Source organism: Xenopus laevis, chromosome 5S, assembly GCF_017654675.1.
Source record: "Xenopus laevis strain J_2021 chromosome 5S, Xenopus_laevis_v10.1, whole genome shotgun sequence".
Taxonomy (NCBI): domain Eukaryota; kingdom Metazoa; phylum Chordata; class Amphibia; order Anura; family Pipidae; genus Xenopus; species Xenopus laevis.
Window position 1 is genome coordinate 140,114,506 of NC_054380.1, and position 21,773 is coordinate 140,136,278.

Sequence of the window (21,773 nt, forward strand, 5' to 3'; positions counted from 1 at the left end):
GTGCATCATATTCCTACCAAACATCTCCAGCCAATGGATTTGTGCAGGTAATACAGACTAAGCTTCCCATTGGTGCATCATATTCCTACCAAACATCTCCAGCCAATGGATTTGCGCAGGTAATACAGACTAAGCTTTCCATTGGCGCATCAGATTCCTACCAAACACCACCAGCCAATGGATTTTCACAGGTAATACAGACTAAGCTTCCCATTGGTGCATCATATTCCTACCAAACACCACCAGCCAATGGCTTTGTGCAGGTAATACAGACTAAGCTTCCCATTGGTGCATCAGATCAATAATTTAACTAATAACTTTACAACCCATGGCCTAGGCCCAGGCCTAACTCTTCCCTAATGAGTGTTTATAGTAATGGCCTTACCAAGCATATCCAGAGTGTAAGCTCTTTTGCGCAAATTCCTACGGAGTGAAAGGACCGGGTAACACTTCCTGCCACATACACTGATAAGTGTGCGACTGCCTAACAATATTAGCTCCAGCAGCAGTGCACAGAAACATTGTGGTGTTTTTAGCATTAGCTCGGGGGGGGGATGATTGATTTGCCACAAGGCGTCGGATGGAAACGCACTCAGTTTGAACCGGAGCAGAGTTTCAGCTGCACTAAAAATACAGGGCTAGGTTCCCTTCTCTCTCCCAAAATCTGTGCAGTCAGCAATCCAAAATAAGCCAGCTTTATGCTCAAGCGATTAACTGTATCCAGATGTTCAGAGCTAGCACAGCAACCACACCGGCATTTATTGGGTTACACTCGCCTCTTGCAGGGAGACAGGGGCCCTAACCCCAGGCTTATGCACAGAACAATCCCTGGCATATAATAAGGGAACTTACTAACAGCACTTACAGTACTGCTGCCTGGAAATCAGCATGACCAACTGAAACAGAAGAGTGCAAGAGAAAAGTAGGGGTTGCTAAGCAACTTGCTCCTCTGAGCACTTTAAATAAACTGCTTCTTCCTTTCGTTTTCACAGTATGGGCAGGGTTAATACCATGACAACCAAAGGTAAATGTAATTGATCAAAATTACAAAAATAACCTGAGTAAATCTACATTAAAGTGGAATAGAAAACACACCTTTCAACATCCTAATCATTAACACAAGGCATAAGATATATAAAGGAGAACTGGTGCACAGAGGTTACTGAAATACTCCCCAATGTCCCCTTTGAAGTTCAGCCTGGGGGAGATTTGGGGTGTACACTTATTGGATACCCCTGATATTCTTGCAGCTATTGGTTAACAGGGTCATTGGATATCAAGCAGGGGCTTGAAGTAAGTCTGGGAGTGACTGGGTTACTTGTTGCCTAAATACTCTGCTGGGCACGGCCTCAGCATGCCTATAAATTGTTTTATAATGAAACAGGATCCACCCTATGGGAACAGCTTTTAGAGAGATTTGCAACACACATTTCCTAACTGCTTGTAATGAACTATCAGGATACTTCAGTCCTACACTACAGTGTCTATACTAGCAGCACACTAACACCTACTCCTCATTCATATTTCACCAGAAATCATAATGATTGTGAACCAGATTCCAATAATAACAGTGGGATAATAGTCTCTGGGAAGGGAGTGTGACTGTGGGATAGCAGGTATAGTAGGGAGAGATGGTGTCTATAGTAACAGTGGATAATAGTCTCTGGGAAGGGAGTGTGACTGTGGGATAGCAGGTATAGTAGGGAGAGATGGTGTCTATAGTAACAGTGGATAATAGTCTCTGGGAAGGGAGTGTGACTGTGGGATAGCAGGTATAGTAGGGAGAGATGGTGCCTATAGTAACAGTGGGATAATAGTCTCTGGGAAGGGAGTGTGACTGTGGGATAACAGGTATAGTAGGGAGAGATGGTGTCTATAGTAACAGTGGATAATAGTCTCTGGGAAGGGAGTGTGACTGTGGGATAGCAGGTATAGTAGGGAGAGATGGTGTCTATAGTAACAGTGGATAATAGTCTCTGGGAAGGGAGTGTGAGTGTGGGATAGCAGGTATAGTAGGGAGAGATGGTGTCTATAGTAACAGTGGATAATAGTCTCTGGGAAGGGAGTGTGACTGTGGGATATCAGGTATAGTAGGGAGAGATGGTGTCTATAGTAACAGTGGATAAAAGTCTCTGGGAAGGGAGTGTGAGTGTGGGATAGCAGGTATAGTAGGGAGAGATGGTGTCTATAGTAACAGTGGATAATAGTCTCTGGGAAGGGAGTGTGACTGTGGGATATAAGGTATAGTAGGGAGAGATGGTGTCTATAGTAACAGTGGATAATAGTCTCTGGGAAGGGAGTGTGACTGTGGGATAGCAGGTATAGTAGGGAGAGATGTGTCTATAGTAACAGTGGGATAATAGTCTCTGGGAAGGGAATGTGACTGTGGGATAGCAGGTATAGTAGGGAGAGATGGTGCCTATAGTAACAGTGGGATAAAAGTCTCTGGGAAGGGAGTGTGACTGTGGGATAGCAGGTATAGTAGGGAGAGATGGTGCCTATAGTAACAGTGGATAATAGTCTCTGGGAAGGGAGTGTGACTGTGGGATAACAGGTATAGTAGGGAGAGATGGTGTCTATAGTAACAGTGGGATAATAGTCTCTGGGAAGGGAGTGTGACTGCGGGATAGCAGTTATAGTAGGGAGAGATGGTGCCTATAGTAACAGTGGATAATAGTCTCTGGAAAGGGAGTGTGACTGTGGGATAGCAGGTATAGTAGGGAGAGATGGTGTCTATAGAAACAGTGGGATAATAGTCTCTGGGAAGGGAGTGTGGCTGTGGGATAGCAGGTATAGTAGGGAGAGATGGTGCCTATAGTAACAGTGGATAATAGTCTCTGGGAAGGGAGTGTGACTGTGGGATAGCAGGTATAGTAGGGAGAGATGTGTCTATAGTAACAGTGGATAATAGTCTCTGGGAAGGGAGTGTGACTGTGGGATAGCAGGTATAGTAGGGAGAGATGGTGTCTATAGTAACAGTGGATAATAGTCTCTGGGAAGGGAGTGTGACTGTGGGATAGCAGGTATAGTAGGGAGAGATGTGTCTATAGTAACAGTGGATAATAGTCTCTGGGAAGGGAGTGTGACTGTGGGATAGCAGGTATAGTAGGGAGAGATGGTGTCTATAGTAACAGTGGATAATAGTCTCTGGGAAGGGAGTGTGACTGTGGGATAGCAGGTATAGTAGGGAGAGATGGTGCCTATAGTAACAGTGGATAATAGTCTCTGGGAAGGGAGTGTGACTGTGGGATAGCAGGTATAGTAGGAAGAGATGGTGCCTATAGTAACAGTGGATAATAGTCTCTGGGAAGGGAGTGTGAGTGTGGGATAGCAGGTATAGTAGGGAGAGATGGTGTCTATAGTAACAGTGGATAATAGTCTCTGGGAAGGGAGTGTGACTGTGGGATATCAGGTATAGTAGGGAGAGATGGTGTCTATAGTAACAGTGGATAAAAGTCTCTGGGAAGGGAGTGTGAGTGTGGGATAGCAGGTATAGTAGGGAGAGATGGTGTCTATAGTAACAGTGGATAATAGTCTCTGGGAAGGGAGTGTGACTGTGGGATATAAGGTATAGTAGGAGAGATGGTGTCTATAGTAACAGTGGATAATAGTCTCTGGGAAGGGAGTGTGACTGTGGGATAGCAGGTATAGTAGGGAGAGATGTGTCTATAGTAACAGTGGGATAATAGTCTCTGGGAAGGGAATGTGACTGTGGGATAGCAGGTATAGTAGGGAGAGATGGTGCCTATAGTAACAGTGGGATAAAAGTCTCTGGGAAGGGAGTGTGACTGTGGGATAGCAGGTATAGTAGGGAGAGATGGTGCCTATAGTAACAGTGGATAATAGTCTCTGGGAAGGGAGTGTGACTGTGGGATAACAGGTATAGTAGGGAGAGATGGTGTCTATAGTAACAGTGGGATAATAGTCTCTGGGAAGGGAGTGTGACTGCGGGATAGCAGTTATAGTAGGGAGAGATGGTGCCTATAGTAACAGTGGATAATAGTCTCTGGAAAGGGAGTGTGACTGTGGGATAGCAGGTATAGTAGGGAGAGATGGTGTCTATAGAAACAGTGGGATAATAGTCTCTGGGAAGGGAGTGTGGCTGTGGGATAGCAGGTATAGTAGGGAGAGATGGTGCCTATAGTAACAGTGGATAATAGTCTCTGGGAAGGGAGTGTGACTGTGGGATAGCAGGTATAGTAGGGAGAGATGTGTCTATAGTAACAGTGGATAATAGTCTCTGGGAAGGGAGTGTGACTGTGGGATAGCAGGTATAGTAGGGAGAGATGGTGTCTATAGTAACAGTGGATAATAGTCTCTGGGAAGGGAGTGTGACTGTGGGATAGCAGGTATAGTAGGGAGAGATGTGTCTATAGTAACAGTGGATAATAGTCTCTGGGAAGGGAGTGTGACTGTGGGATAGCAGGTATAGTAGGGAGAGATGGTGTCTATAGTAACAGTGGATAATAGTCTCTGGGAAGGGAGTGTGACTGTGGGATAGCAGGTATAGTAGGGAGAGATGGTGCCTATAGTAACAGTGGATAATAGTCTCTGGGAAGGGAGTGTGACTGTGGGATAGCAGGTATAGTAGGGAGAGATGGTGCCTATAGTAACAGTGGATAATAGTCTCTGGGAAGGGAGTGTGACTGTGGGATAGCAGGTATAGTAGGGAGAGATGGTGCCTATAGTAACAGTGGATAATAGTCTCTGGGAAGGGAGTGTGACTGTGGGATAGCAGGTATAGTAGGGAGAGATGGTGTCTATAGTAACAGTGGATAATAGTCTCTGGGAAGGGAGTGTGACTGTGGGATAGCAGGTATAGTAGGGAGAGATGGTGCCTATAGTAACAGTTGTACAAATAGATCCCTGTGCTCCATGCAATACAATGCACAGGGCAGATCTGTATAGTTGCAGACAGAATGAATCATGTAGAGTCTATTGGGCAAGTCTCTGTGCAGTTGATACAGGTCTGGAAAGGAAAATAACATAGAGGAAACTGTACAGACTTCAGATTTAACGCTAATGGGGCACAGACAGCCCAGAGGAGCCCTGCATGTTACCTGACCCATGGAGAGTCGAGCTCGCTGGGGAGAGAAGGTCCCTCTTTCCTGGGGCTGCAGAGAAAATTGGGGAAGGAGTATCAGGAAGTAGAAGAGTCGGCTCATGTCTGGGCAGGGACAGTTCTGCCTCCAGGAAGAGCAGTGGGTTCTGTGTGGGTAAAATGGGAATTTTGCACTGCCAGGAACAGAACTAGATGCTCTTTAATAGACAGGCTGGTGTATTGCTGGAATACTCTATAGTTCTGTGCAGACTTGCCAGGAGGGGGCCACACCGGCAGTCTCTTGTCTGTTGTAAATCTCCAACACACCAAATTCTCCAAAATTTGTTTAAATCCCTATCAAAGACTGAGAAGGAAAACCTTCATTTACTTGGATGAATGGAAATCCCGGATCATGTTTCCTTGTATTTAGACACAGGCAATAAAGTATAGAGATAGGGGAGGTCACCATGTATCACACTTCATATAATATAAGCTCGGGTTTCTCAATACTCACTGACAGCACTCATTGCATTCTGTCCCAGTGGCTGCACAGATCCTATCTGATCCCCATTGTAAGCAGCAGTCCTGTCCTGCTTTATGGCAGCTGAGATTCTAGCTATCTGTATAACAGAACATTCTGTCCCAGTGACTGCACAGATCCTATCTGATCCCCATTGTAAGCAGCAGTCCTGTCCTGCTTTATGGCAGCTGAGATTCTAGCTATCTGTATAACAGAACATTCTGTCCCAGTGGCTGCACAGATCCTATCTGATCCCCATTGTAAGCAGCAGTCCTGTCCTGCTTTATGGCAGCTGAGATTCTAGCTATCTGTATAACAGAACATTCTGTCCCAGTGGCTGCACAGATCCTATCTGATCCCCATTGTAAGCAGCAGTCCTGCCCTGCTTTATGGCAGCTGAGATTCTAGCTATCTGTATAACAGAGCATGTGGTTTAGCTGCAGATCAGAGTAGACCCAGTGTATAGCCTGGGTATAACAGGGAATACAGACAGAGCTGCATAATGATGACCTTTTCTTACCTCTTTGCTGTTCCCCTTCTCGCTGCTCTATGTCTCTGTGCATGGTACTTCACTCTAAAGGCCGTTACAACCTTGTCACATTGAACTCCAATTCGGATCCCCCTGATCTGCTCGCTCGCTGGTTGGATTATTAACAAACCCCGCGCTTACATTAATTATCCTTCTTCAATTTAAATAGATTTTTGAAACCGACAGTTGAATCCTCGCTGTGGCGGAACGCACTATACTTTTGCTCATATAAGGAAGTGGGTAGTTGATCATATCGAACTTCCTGTTTCAGTACATTTGAAAAAAAAGGTGATGTCACTGAGACCTAAAAGTGCTAATTCTAAAGAAAAAAAACAAAAAAACAGGGCCTATGAAATAGTGCTGCAGAACCCAGAGAGCATGCAGCGGGGCAGAGCTTCTCAAAAACAAAGGAAACGGTTAGAGCGGATGTAAATACTAATATTAAACAAAGAGAATCGAATTCTAAGCAACTTCCCAATATGTATTCATTCTCACTGGGAGTTATGTGTAAATGCAAGTGTTATTGCAACAGGATCTGTCTGTCGCTTTCTATCCTGCAGGTCTGACTCTTGAAACAATGTGTCAGTTTTCTTTCTGCCTAAGCATATGTCTTAATTTGCTATAATATTTCAGGAGTCAGAACCAACAGTGCAGAAAATAATGTAATGAATGCACACTGGGAAGTTGCTTAGAACTACATTCTCTTGTGTCTGAGACAAACCCAAAAGAACACAATGATATCTGCCCCATGGATGTAGACTGCAGAGCTGGGCAAGGCCAAGGGTTCGGCTGTGGAGTGCAGAGCTGGGCAAGGCCAAAGAAACGGCTGTAGAGTGCAGAGCTGGGCAAGGCCAAAGAAACGGCTGTAGAGTGCAAAGCTGGGCAAGGCCAAGGAAACATCTGTAGAGTGCAGAGCTGGGCAAGGCCAAGGAATCTGCTGTAGAGTGCAGAGCAGGGCAAGGCCAAGGGTTCAGCTGTAGAGTGCAGAGCTGGGCAAGGCCAAGGAATCGGCTGTAGAGTGCAGAGCTGGGCAAGGCCAAAGAACCATCTGTAGAGTGCAGAGCTGGGCAAGGCCAAGGGTTCGGCTGTAGAGTGCAGAGCTGGGCAAGGCCAAGGAATCGGCTGTAGAGTGCAGAGCTGGGAAGGCCAAGGAATCGGCTGTAGAGTGCAGAGCTGGGCAAGGCCAAGGAATCGGCTGTAGAGTGCAGAGCTGGGAAGGCCAAGGAATCGGCTGTAGAGTGCAGAGCTGGGCAAGGCTAAGGAATCGGCTGTAGTGTGCAGAGCTGGGCAAGGCCAAGGAATCGGCTGTAGAGTGCAGAGCCGGGCAAGGCCAAGGGTTCGGCTGTAGAGTGCAGAGCCGGGCAAGGCCAAGGGTTCGGCTGTAGAGTGCAGAGCCGGGCAAGGCCAAGGGTTCGGCTGTAGAGTGCAGAGCCGGGTAAGGCCAAGGGTTCGGCTGTAGAATGCAGAGCTGGGCAAGGCCAAGGAATCGGCTGTAGAGTGCAGAGCTGGGCAAGGCCAAGGGTTCAGCTGGGTTCTAGATTGCACCTAACCAGCTCTCCAGCCTCAGGTTTCCTGCTCTTTCTTCACATAAACTGAAATGTGATTCACTAAAAAAGAAGGGAGAAAAATACTAACAGAGATAGTGTCCCTTGTTCACCGGTGCTGTAGTAACATAGGGGGTCTCACTGTGCCGTATCCAGGCATTTGCACCTGTGCTACAATGGAGTGTGAACACAAGGATACAAAGATGTGCAAAAGTATTAAACTGCTTTCTGGTTGCCAGGTTACTGAACCTATCAACCATTTGGAATATTACCTTTTCAATACTGGAGCTGAACTTCCTTGTATTGGCAGACAGGGTCCATATACAGGTACATACAGTACATATATACATACAGTGTACACATAGGCGGCAGTTAGTCCAGATGGCAGTGACATACATACAGACAATACTAGATAAGGAACAAGGAAGTGTCATGATATATTCAGTCTGTTGCTCCAAATAACCTGCTGCTTTTGCTAGTAGCCAAGAGCCCAACAAAAAAATCAACCTAGGGGCCCTAAATAATCTATACAAGGGCCAAGCATCACCACATGGGTGACAGATCAAAGCTGTACTTTAAAGGGGTTGTTCACCTTTTAACTGTTAGTATGATGTAACGAGGGATATTCTGAGACAATTTGGTTTTCATTTTTTATTACTTGTGTTTTTTTTAGTCATTTAGCTTTTTATTCAGCAGCTCTCCAGTTTGCAATATCAGCCACCTGGTTGCTAGGGTCCTAATTACCCTAGCAACCATGCAATGATATGAATAAGAGACTGGAATATGAATAGGAGAGGCGCGAATAGAAAGATGAGTAATTAAAAGTATCAATAACAATACAATTTGTAGCCTTACAGAGCATTCGTTTTTTGGATGGGGTCAGTGACCCCCCATTTGAAAGATGGAAAGAAGAAAAATAATTCAAAAACTATAAAAAATAAATATATTATGAAGATCTATTGAAAAGTTGCTTAGAACTGGCCATTGTATAACATAGGAAAAGTAAACCACCCATTCACGTAATTATCTGCTCAAGTAATAGGAAAGCGCAGGAGAAATACGGGAAAATAATGACCTGTTCAAATCTCGTTTACTCCTCTGAAATATTATAAGTAGTCAGGATAGAAGGCCCCACGGGAACACTGATGAAACATAAGGGGGGGCCACCAGCAGGGCATTCATTTAATATATGTACAAGTATCAATATAACATTACTGCCCCTTGCAGACTGGATGTTTTGTCTGCTACTGCCCCCAGACGAGAAGTACCGTGGGTAAAACTCCCATCATCACCCCTAACGCAAGTACTGCACCCAACTATTGGGCACAAGCGCTGAGATGGGGCACGTTCCAAATAAAACTGCTGTGGCACATTGGGGGCAGATTCCAATAAAAAAGGCAGTGGCACATTGGGGGGCACTGAGTGGGTTGATCCCCCCAGTATTTACAAGAGCTCAGGTACCTTTCCTTTGCCATCGGCTGCTGCGTCTCTCCTTTGTGCTGTCGCTGCTGTTGCTGCTGGTGCAGGTGCTGCTCGTGCTGCTGTTTTCCGATGTCTGGGAGTCGGAATGGGCCTCGCTGCTGTCTTCTGAGGAGTCGGAAATTTCCTTCACCCCATCCCCACCGATATCTTTCTGCCAAAACAGACACGCAAGGAATTTCGTATAAAGGAGTAAAGTTGCTTTGTATTCCCTGAACTGTGAATCCCATGCCCTACTTACCTCTCACAGCAGAAGAACAACCTACCTACACCCATGCAATAGCCCTACCTGCTCATAGCTGTATGGAGAAGAGACTGGGGCTAAAGCTACAAGGAAATAAACACAGAAATCCCGAGTCTCCCGTCACAGAATGAGGCACCACACCTGATAACTGGAGGCTGTTGTTTATATACAGACAATAGGTGTAAGTCACGTAAGTTCACAGTATGTGTGATGTGAATCACATACAATAGGTTATAGCCGTGGGAAAGGCTGGGACAGGCACAGAATAAGTCCCATAGTAATGTACACACATACAGGTACACACACATACAGGTACATGCATAAAGGGTACACACACATACAGGTACACACACACACACACACACACACACAGGTACACACACACATACAGGTACACACACATACAGGTACACACATACAGGTACACACATACAGGTACACACACACAGGTACACACACACATACAGATACACACACATACAGGTACACACACACACACATACAGGTACACACACATACAGGTACGCACACATACAGGTACACACACATATACAGGTACACACACATATACAGGTACACACACATACAGGTAAACACACATACAGGTACACACACACAGGTACAGGTACACACACATACAGGTACACACACACATACAGGTATACACACATACAGGTACACACACACATACAGGTACACACACATACAGGTACACACACACATACAGGTACACACACATATACAGGTACACACATATACAGGTACACACATATACAGGTACACACACACATACAGGTACACACACACATACAGGTACACACACACATACAGGTACACACACACATACAGGTACACACACACATACAGGTACACACACATACAGGTACACACACATACAGGTACACACACATACAGGTACACACAGGTACACACACACAGGTACACACACACGGGTACACACACATATACAGGTACACACACATACAGGTAAACACACACAGGTACACACACACATACAGGTACACACACATACAGGTACACACACACAGGTACACACACACATATACAGGTACACACACATACAGGTAAACACACATACAGGTAAACACACATACAGGTACACACACATACAGGTACACAAAGGTACACACACACACACATACAGGTACACACACATACAGGTACACACACATACAGGTACACACACACACATACAGGTACACGCAGGGCCGTCATTAGAAATCACGGGCCCTGTACAACAAAATTTTTGGGGCCCCCTGGGCCTGCCCACCCTAGCCCCACCCCAGATCCCGCCCACCCACCACAGTTAAAAGACCACACAAACAGCTCTAAAAACAGTAAACCCCCCCACACAGTTATAAAAAGCCATTGATGGTCAGTGCCTCCATATAAGTTACAAAAACAAACTGTGGCACCAGGGCCCCCATAAAAGTTTTTTTTTTTTTCTTTTAAATCATTTGCACCAGTTTTTTAAAAAATCAATGGTGGTCAGGGCCCCCGATAAGTTAAAAAAATTGTTGGCGCCAGGGCCCCCCTTACTAGTTAAAAAAAACTTGCCTCTTATTCAGCTACATTGCCCCAAACCACATATGTACCTCAAAAACAACTCTCTCTGGTGTTGGTTTAGGGAGAGAAATATGGGTGTCAGCAACACCACCACCTCTCTAAGCTGGAAACAACAGAGAGACTATTAAAAGGGGAATCACTTACAGTACAGTTTCCATTTCTTCATGCAAACATAAATATATACACTACATAGATGATAAAATATGTCTAAATACAGATGCATAGAAACATACAGACACAACTATGTCAGATGGTATTCCAAAGTCATAAAAAAGGGATTTCTGTTTAATTCCCTTACTTCAGTCCCTCTATACAGTATTTATAGTCTTTCTCATTAGATATTATTGCCTTGCCATGCATTCAACGGCAGCCCGTTCAGCAGCAGCAGTACCTGTCAGTCTATGCAATGTAAACCATGCCTTCAGCCTCGCCGTGTATAAGCATATTGCTTATCCGTCCCCTTTCCATTTGAAGCCCTTTGCCTCTAATATATATATATCACCTCTGCTCAGAACTGCTGGCAGTCTTCACCGCTCCCCCTGTAAATAACCTAAGCATCAATTTTTCTATCTGCCCGGGAGTATTTTTTTTTACCTCTCCTTTATCTCTCTCGCGCACAGCCCTGAACGCAGCGATTACAGATTGGTTGATTTACCGGTATAAGTTGACGTCATCGGAGCGTGGACCTCTAACCAATCGGCTGAGCGTAGGGTATTCCAGTGTAGGCGGCACGGTTTCAGCGCTGCAAAGGGGGGCCCGGCTATTTAAAAAATTACAGCACAGCTGGGCCCCCCTTTAGGCCCAGGCCCGGTACAGTTATACCCCCTGTGCCCCCTGATGGCGGCCCTGGGTACACGCATAAAGGGTACACACACACATACAGGTACACACACACATACAGGTACACACATACAGGTACACACACACAGGTACACACATACAGGTACACACATACAGGTACACACACACACACAGGTACACAAACATCTACTTGCATCACATTTTCAGCCCAACAGGATAGCTCTGGGTGTCCGAGTCACAAGACTGATGAACAGAGCTTGAAGTAGATCAAGATACATTCAGGTGTAAGTGAGACTGCACAGCTTGTTGGATGGGTAATAAATCAGATCTCTAGCAGGGGTTACTTTCAGCTCACTCATTACTACATAAGTGCCCCTAGGGAGGGCAGAAAAGACACCAATGAGAGGGCTCCAATGGGATGCACAATGCAGCCCCCAGCAACTTACTACAGCGGTGTATTTTGCCAGCAGACAGATGTATTTCTATAGACAGTGACATTATCCCTTTAAAACAGAGTTTTCTGCTAGTCTTTTTCACAGCTTAGATCTTATTCTAAGCAGCACCACCCCAAAAAGCTCAGTGCCAACCTACTGTATACTCACCCCTACTCCTGGGAAGGCGCCACAGAGAGGGCTAATGACTACCTATAGATCACCCCATAGAATACATATACTTTCCTATTTCACATACATTCTGCCTTAAAGGAGAAGGAAAGCTACTGAAGCAGTTTATTGCCAATAGATTAGCCACAATAGTACAAGCTATAACACTATATTTATTCTGCAGAATGCTTTACCATACCTGAGTAAACCGCTCTAGAAGCTCTCTGTTTGTTTAGGATAGCAGCCATATTAGCTTGTTGTGACATCACTTCCTGCCTGAGTCTCTCCCTGCTCACTTATAGCTCTGGGCTCAGATTACAGCAGGGAGGGGAGAGGAACAAACTGAGCATGCTCAAGCCCTAGCCCTGGAGGTTTAAGCTGAAAACAAGAAGTCTGATACAGAAGCCCATGAGTACACAATAGAAGGAAAGAAATGTGCTGTTTCTTTTGACAGAGGACTCAGAGCAGCATTACTTTGAGGGGTTACTGGTGTATTTATATATAATTTTCTGATAAAGCTTACTTACTTTTAGCCTTTCCTTCTCCTTTAAATGCTAAATCCCAGACGCAGACTATATGCACCTCGATGGCAATGGCCAGCAATCAAATGCCCTGGGGAAGGGATAGTGGCCACTTGCGCCTAAGGTTTGCCCATTGATAACGATATAAATATAATGAATAGTAAAAACTTTTTAAATAAGCACAATGACAGAAGAGGCAGAAGAAATACAGCTTTTTGGCAAGGGGAGGATAAATTAGGGCAGATGCTTTATACTGGCACACTCATCCAGCATTACATACACTTTTGCTTTAAAGGGATACTGTCATGGGAAATTTTTTTTCTTCAAAACACATCAGTTAATAGTGCTGCTCCAGCAGAATTCTACACTGAAATTCATTTCTCAAAAAGAGCAAACTGATTTTTTTATATTTAATTTTGAAATCTGACATGGGGCTAGACATATTGTCAGTTTCCCAGTTGCCCCAAGTCATGTGGCTTGTGCTCTGATAAACTCTTTACTGCTGTACTACAAATTGGAGTGATATCCCCCCCCCCAGCAGCCTAACAACAGAACAAGGGGAAGGTAACCAGATTGCAGCTCCCTAACACAATATAACAGCTGCCTGGTAGATCTAAGAACAGCACTCAATAGTAAAATCCAGGTCCCACTGAGACACATTCAGTTACATTGATTAGGAGAAACAACAGGCTGCCAGAAAGCAGTTCCATCCTAAAGTGCTGGCTCTTTCTGAAAGCACATGACCAGACAAAATGAACTGAGATGCACCTACACACCAATATTACAACTAAATACACTTGTTGGTTCAGGAATTAAATTTTATATTGTAGACTGAATTATTTGCAGTGTAAACAGTGTCATTTAGAAATAAAAACTACACCATAAAAATCATGGCAGAATCTCTTTAAAGAATTAGACTTTAGCCAGGCCCTTCTCCCTTCTGCCTTTTATTCCTTGGTTATATGATATAACTATAACCACCATAGGTTATAGTGATAGCCCCATTTAAACAGGCCTACACCTGGAGTGATAATTATTTAACTGTTTCTGTGCCAGAGGATCTGCTGTTACCCGCTGACTGAAGCAGGATTGTGTAACAGGACAAACTACTGATGCAACAAGTGTTTCCTGATGATTCTCTGCTAAGTCCTATGACCCCTGTCACACTGATAGAACTGAGAAGGGAAGTGCAAGAAGTTGCTTCCTGCCTCAGTAAATGAAGCTTTTGGCACCAAATCAACAGCAGAAAGCACCCCTGCTACACCGTTGTGGCATAAGCAGTGTAAAAACTGCTGCAGTCATGAAAAAGAAAAATTAATGTAAATTGCAAGGGTGCTCAGAAGAGCATGTGACAGCTACATGGAAATGGAAGCTAACCGCTATTTTATAATGATTAAAATAAGCCCCATAAATGTTAAATCACTTTTCATTACAACCTTCAACGCTGAATTCAAATGCATTCAGAGCGTGTAAAGAGAGCCCGGGCAAGTCAGTCCAGTGCTGCATAATAATGTTCTTTTGTTATAAGCGCTCACAGACTTTCCTGCCTGTGTGTGTGCAGCTCCATAAGGAATAATGTACCCTGTCCTCATCTTGTTGCTGTTCATCTGAACACTACAGACAGGCCCCAAGCCTAGTGAAATCCTATTCATTCCAATGATTGCCTTTGCAAAAAGATGCATTGCTGTGATCTCCTGCTCTGCTGTACCCTACCTGATGCCCTTGCCTATTCCATACTACACTCAGACAACCAACTCTTCTACTGGAACATCAGCTCTTCATGTCATCGGCTTGGCTGGCCTGCTAATGTGCCCTTTATCTAGATTAATAACCAATGTTTTGGCGTTTAGAGACGACTACTGGTCAAACATGGAAGATATAGACTGTCCGTAGTCATGGAATATCTTCCCTTTAACTGAGCCGAGACGGCTATTACTGATGAAGTGTTTGGAGAGAAGGGCGAATGAGAAGACAAGAGACTGCACTTAGTAACACAACACTTATGTGTCACATGAATGTCCAGCACAAAAGCACAATTGTACTCTGGGAACACTATTACTGCCCCATGGAAGTGCACTGAGCCAGATAGGTGTAATAAATGCGTCTCTGGGGTGGGAACATTGATTGTGATGTGCAGTTGTGTCTCTGGTGCTACCAAAGCATGACAATCTAACAACAGGAACTTCTACTCTTCTACAGCCCTGTACTCACTAGATGAAAGCCAGCAGCACACTGAGTCTGGTTGCAGTTGTGTTCAAAAGGAAATTTTATTTGGCCCATATTCAAAAGGCAACGTTTCGAGCCTACCAGGCCCTGGCCTGGTAGGCTCGAAACGTTGCCTTTTGCATATGGGCTAAATAAAATTTCATTTTGAACACAACTGCAACCAGACTCAGTGTGCTGCTGGCTTTCTTCTGGATATCAATTTGACCCAGTGACAGGGGTGGGTCTCACAGTATAGCACCTGGCACTATAAAAGTGTGAACTAGGGAGGTGAGCGCTCCGCATGATTGATTCTGTACTCACTAGATGTCACTGCAAGTTGGGGATGTTCACACTGGAGAAGAGGCGCTTGAGGGAGGATATGGTAACTATGTATAAATATATAAGGGGATCATATAATAATAATAATAATAAGGGTCTCAATAATGTGATTGATACATTGGCACATTTGCAGTTATCCTGCGATTTGGTCCTTTGTTCCAGACTACAGATATTGGAATAATAATAAGGGGTTGGATAGTGTTTAGCAAGTGAGGGAATACAGGAATATGGAAGATAGTTCATAGTACAAGTTGATCCAGGGACTGGTCCCATTGCCTCTTAGGGGCAGATTTACTAAAGCGCAAAGTGACTAACGCTGGTGACGATTCGCTAGCATTGCCACTTTCAGGCACTTTGCCGATTTACTAACGGGCGCAGGCGTAACTTCGCAAGCGAAAGAGACAGACGCTAGCGGTCATTCGCACTCTATTGACAGGCAAATTTTCGCTCTGGCGAATGGATGTTACTCCGCAAATTCACTAAGATGCGGATTTTACTGAACGTTACCTCTTTCGCCAGACTTGCCTTCGCCAGCTCAGACCAGGAGAAGTGCAATGGAGTGTATAGATCTTCCTCATTCTTCTGTTACTTACATCATATTTTTAGTGGAAAAAGTCCCAAAAAACGCTGGCATCTTCTCCTTTTTTCAGAGTGACAGCCTGCAAAAGACCTTACATTTTTTTTTGGGTAACCTGGATTTCCTAACATATGGCACATAAACTATACAGTGGGTTCATGTGTAGGGCAATATAACAACTCTATTGTCTTTATTAAGGTTCCCTGGACTTGTGTAATGTAATGTATTTGCTGCAATATATACTTCCAGTAGCGCTAGGCAAAAATGAACGCTAGCGCAACTTCGCCGTGCTTGCTGAAGTAACGATAGTGAAAATTCAACAGTATTCGTCGCCCTGGACGCAACTTCGCATTTTAGTAAATAAGTGTTAGCTGAGCGAATTTTCATGTAGCGATGGGTGCGAAGCCGTTGCTGGCGAATTTTCGCTGCTTAGTAAATTTACCCCTTGGAGTCAGGAAGGAATTTTTTCCCCCTCTGAGTCAAATTGGAGAGGCTTCAAATTGGGTTTTTGCCTTCCTCTGGATCAACTGGCAGTTAGGCAGGTTATATATAGACCTAAATGGTTGAACTTGATGGATGTGTCTCTTTTTTCAAGCTAACTTACTGTGTTACAATATGTATGAGTCCCTGATCTCCAGAGCTTACAATCTGTTTTTTTACACAGTTTCAATTCACTTACAATGGATTGTGCCCAAAGGGTTTGCTGGAGAGCGTGTTCAGACCTGAAGGCAATAATCAGATTATACAGGAAAGTTGTATAATAGAAGACAGTTGGCAGTTTTGAGAAACTCATATCATCCATGGGCACCTAAAGTATCTAGGGATACCTGTTGAACCACAACTCCCCTAATCTTTAGAGTCAGCTGGATACATGGACAAGGTGCATATGCCTTGAAAACACTCAGCTTGAGGAAAGGCTATTGTAAGCCTGAAACGTTGCTGAGCTGTATGTCTGTCTGAGAAAAAGCCCTCTAAATAAAGGCTTTTTAAGAAAAATGGCCTAGTTTCATTGCTGTCTAATCCAAATAGAGTTGAAAACACTCTACAAATGAACTCCAGTGTCTAAAACACACATTGTAAAACATTTCTTGTTCATTAAAACAAGGTGATTCCTATGTTTTATATCTACATGCTTCCACTGATCACTATTATGAATATAAATGACAATTATAGTTTGCCATTAACAACAGTCGCTAACCTTTCTCCCAGACCAGTGATACTGCCATGAAAAAAAACGACTTTCAAAATATGAATGTACATGAAAAGTTACCTATAGGTCGAGTTATTTGTTTTTCGCTAATAGGACTGATTTTGTAATTGTTACTAGTTCATAAACCTGACTGTCCCTTCTCAAAACTGTCAGTTAGAATTTCTAACACTAAGGGGGGAATTCACAAAAGTGTAGGGGAAAAAAAACACTTTAAAATGTCGTAGAAAGTGTCGTAGTAACAGCCGACAAATTCACAGAGCATTTAACCGCCAATTTTCCGACACTTTTGAAATAGTGACGTTAAAAGTAGCCGTGGTTTTTTTCATTCACCATGTTTCCAGATATTTTTTATAAATTGCTCATAAACTCATTTGTTTTGCCAACAATTTTGCCGACACATTAGGCTCTCCAAAATGAAAATGTTTGTCAAATTGTCTTTTGAAAACGCTCGGTAAAATGACGTCTGTCTGACGAAAAGATATAAAACATTTTAGAAAATTGTCGGACTTACCGGACATTCAGAGACGGTAACATCTGACTTTGTGAATTTGCCGTCGGAAAGACATTTTACAAATTTGTCGACCACCACTTCTGAGTTACTTATTTTACTGACACTTTTGTGAATTCCCCCCTAAGGGGCAGATTTATTAAGGTTCCATTTGTAAATTTGAATTTTTGAGTTGGATTATTGGTCAAAACTCACAAACTCGAGTTGGGTATATGCCAAATTCGAATTCTAAAAATGATCATACCTGGACCCTATAAACAACTTGAATTCGGCTATTCGCCACCTAAAACCTGCCGAGTTCATGTAGAAGCCAATGGCAGAGATGCAGTGACCCATTTGAAGATGTTAATAGCCTTCCTGACATCCACGTTTTTTTTTCAGAGAAAAAAGTCGATTTGAGTATAGTTGAATTGATAAGAGTTTTGGGTCGGTAATATTAGTTAGAATTTTAGACGTTCAAGTTTTTTCTTAAAAAGATACTATTCGAGTTTCGAGGTCATTCGAGTTCATTAGAGGTGAAATAAAACTCTAGAACTCGACCTTAAAAGGGCATGTAAAGGCAAAAAAATTAAATCCCGTTTTTACTTTAATGAAAAAACCTAACCTAATATACTTTAATTAAAAAACGTGTACCGTTTTTATAAGAAACCTGACTGTATGCAGTGAAATTCTCCCTTCATTTACTGCTGTGGATAGGAATTGTCAGACAGTCCCTAACTGCTCTACAGGGAAACAATCATACTTATGAACAGCAGGGGGAGCCCCCGCCTTACTTCCCAGCCATGCAGAACTCAAGCAGCTTTGTTTGTTTCCCTGTAGTGCAGTCAGCGACTGTGTAGAGATTTGTATTGGATTTTATTTTTGCCTTTACATCCCCTTTACTGTTTCCAACTCCAGCTGCAGGGACAAAGATCACGGAGGCAGATTTAAACAGATAAACTGGGATTCTATTTGAAGGATTATTTTGCTGCAGCCACTGGTTCTGCAGAGTTGGAGAAAGTTTGTATTAAACAATACAAAAACTATAAAATCCACATTAGATTACATGACAACACAGGACCCAGTGCAGTCTGTATATTCTGATTATTAATCAGTCTTGCTGTATCGGCTTGTGGCAGATATTATTTGACTTGAGCTGTTATGATCATTTATGACGATCCCTAAGCAGCCCAGACCACACTGAGCATGTGCACAGTCTTGGTCTTGCAAAGATGTTTAACAAAGTTACAAGATGGTGACCCCCTGTGGCCAACTTTGAAAGCATAAATCATTTGTTTGATTAGACTTGTGGTGCAGTAAGTTTATGTTTAGTATACAAAATACATAATTTCTAGCCTTATTCTATTTTACACTTTACTACCCCTTAGACTACTGCCTGCACAAATATGGCAGCCCCCATCACAGAGGAACTTGGGGGATCTGATAAAAGCATCAGAACAAAACTGGCCCATTACTTTGCTTTAGAGTGTGATGGCCTCATCCTGCAACAACATGGATGGTTTGGTTACTGTGTCAGTGTATAGTAAACATACTCATCTTACCTTAAGTGTATAGACTCCCATCCTCCCTGGAACTTTGTAGAATATTCCTTCTTCTCCCCGGGAGTTGGTGTGCAGCATAGCGTTCAGACAGGCGAGGGGGGACGTGCCGCTGTAAGTGTAAATAAAATTCTCTCATGTCACAAGTGCAGGACTTTAGTAAGAGGAAGTTGCTTTTTCATAAACCATTTATGGATAAACAAGGAAAAAGTCCACTAAGATAAAGTGTATGGATTAGGCAATCAGCCCAGGGTGTATAATATTGTCACACTGTGATACCAGTCTGATACAAATATTAGTGTAACAGCCACCCTGCTATAGTTCCAGGGGTACCCAGGGTACAAACACTCACCCCAAATCTCCCCCTAACTGGCCTTCAGGCTGGGCCCCCTTAGCTCATAACAAGGTTACAGATATATAGAAACATTGGGGTGTCACCCTGCTATAGTTCCAGGGGTACCCAGGGTACAAATAAGCACTCACCCCAAATCTCCCCCTAACTGACCTTCAGACTGGGCCCCCTTAGCTCATAACAAGGTTACAGATATATAGAAACATTGGGGTAACAGTCACCCTGCTATAGTTCCAGGGGTACCCAGGGTACAAATAAGCACTCACCCCAAATCTCCCCCTAACTGACCTTCAGACTGGGCCCCCTTAGCTCATAACAAGGTTACAGATATATAGAAACATTGGGGTGTCACCCTGCTATAGTTCCAGGGGTACCCAGGGTACAAATAGGCACTCACCCCAAATCTCTCCCTAACTGACCTTCAGACTGGGCCCCCTTAGCTCATAACAAGGTTACAGATATATAGAAACATTGGGGTGTCACCCTGCTATAGTTCTAGGGGTAACCAGGGTACAAATAGGCACTCACCCATAATCTCCCCCTAACTGACCTTCAGACTGGGCCCCCTTAGCTCATAACATGGTTACAGATATATAGAAACATTGGGGTGTCACCCTGCTATAGTTCCAGGGGTACCCAGGGTACAAATAAACACTTACCCCAAATCTCCCCCTAACTGGCCTTCAGACTGGGCCCCCTTAGCTCATAACAAGGTTACAGATATATAGAAACATTGGGGTAACAGTCACCCTGCTATAGTTCCAGGGGTACCCAGGGTACAAATAAGCACTCACCCCAAATCTCCCCCTAACTGACCTTCAGACTGGGCCCCCTTAGCTCATAACAAGGTTACAGATATATAGAAACATTGGGGTGTCACCCTGCTATAGTTCCAGGGGTACCCAGGGTACAAATAGGCACTCACCCCAAATCTCTCCCTAACTGACCTTCAGACTGGGCCCAGTTAGCTCATAACAAGGTTACAGATATATAGAAACATTGGGGTGTCACCCTGCTATAGTTCTAGGGGTAACCAGGGTACAAATAGGCACTCACCCATAATCTCCCCCTAACTGACCTTCAGACTGGGCCCCCTTAGCTCATAACATGGTTACAGATATATAGAAACATTGGGGTGTCACCCTGCTATAGTTCCAGGGGTACCCAGGGTACAAATAAACACTCACCCCAAATCTCCCCCTAACTGGCCTTCAGACTGGGCCCCCTTAGCTCATAACAAGGTTACAGATATATAGAAACATTGGGGTAACAGTCACCCTGCTATAGTTCCAGGGGTACCCAGGGTACAAATAAGCACTCACCCCAAATCTCTCCCTAACTGGCCTTCAGGCTAGGCCCCTTTAGCTCATAATGTTACAGATATATAGAAACATTGGGGTAACAGTCGCCCTGCTATAGTTCCAGGGGTACCCAGGGCACAAATAAGCACTCACCCCAAATCTCCCCATAACTGGCTAAACTAAAAGTTAACTCAATAGTGAACCACCCCTGTTTTCATGGGGTGCAGTAAGAGATGTATTCCGAGGAAGTGTAAGGCCCTATGCAGAACGTGTGCTGTGAGTTTTAATGGAGAATAAAAGGTACAATGAATTATACAAGTCTGTGTCACTTCTCTATGGATAGGCTTTAGACAGGGGGAATGTCACACGTGTAGCAGAGAGTGACGCTCAGGTCGGTTGTTGCTCCCTTAGTATTTGCGTTTTATTTTGGGGACCCACCTGATCTCTTTCAGGCCTTCACGCTGGATCACTTGCAGGATCTCCTTATGGCTCATTGGGGTGTTGTGATATTTCTCCAGGACCTACAACATGATAATTGAATTATGATTATATTCCATAAAGCAATGTAATACACAGACATGTGATCATTGATACAGTGTTACTGTGGGTAAACAGGAGTCTATATGAATCTATACGAGAGAGAATATAATCGACATACATATTTATATAGGTCCCTGAGGGACTCTGTACTATAAGTGCAAAAGAGTATCTTGTGCTGAGTACAAATAAGGATACTCGGTATCATTCAATCTCAGCAGTACGGTTTAGGGAAATTAAAGGGCCAGGGTTTATTTGTATCATTGGACAAGGCCTCTAATGGACACCATTCTCACCCGGGAACTGATTTTGTACCTGCCAGGGTGCCTCGCCTCCTC

General features: G+C 43.9%; 1 protein-coding gene across 4 annotated transcripts in view; it reads right to left on the reverse strand.

Moving 5' to 3' along the window:
* The window catches only part of asxl2.S (ASXL transcriptional regulator 2 S homeolog), a 45,428-nt gene that overhangs the window by 13,299 nt on the left and 10,356 nt on the right, over positions 1 to 21,773 (reverse strand). For 3 of the 4 annotated variants that reach the window (XM_041565127.1, XM_041565126.1, XM_041565125.1), the window contains exons 2-4: positions 21,337 to 21,419; positions 19,249 to 19,357; positions 9,096 to 9,267 (exon numbers count right to left, since the gene is read on the reverse strand). In XM_041565127.1, the coding sequence (XP_041421061.1) occupies positions 9,096 to 9,267; positions 19,249 to 19,357; positions 21,337 to 21,419 (364 nt within the window). Of the gene's footprint in view, positions 1 to 6,081; positions 8,249 to 9,095; positions 9,268 to 19,248; positions 19,358 to 21,336; positions 21,420 to 21,773 lie in introns of those variants that run through there. The other variant, XM_041565128.1, reaches the window with a different exon arrangement.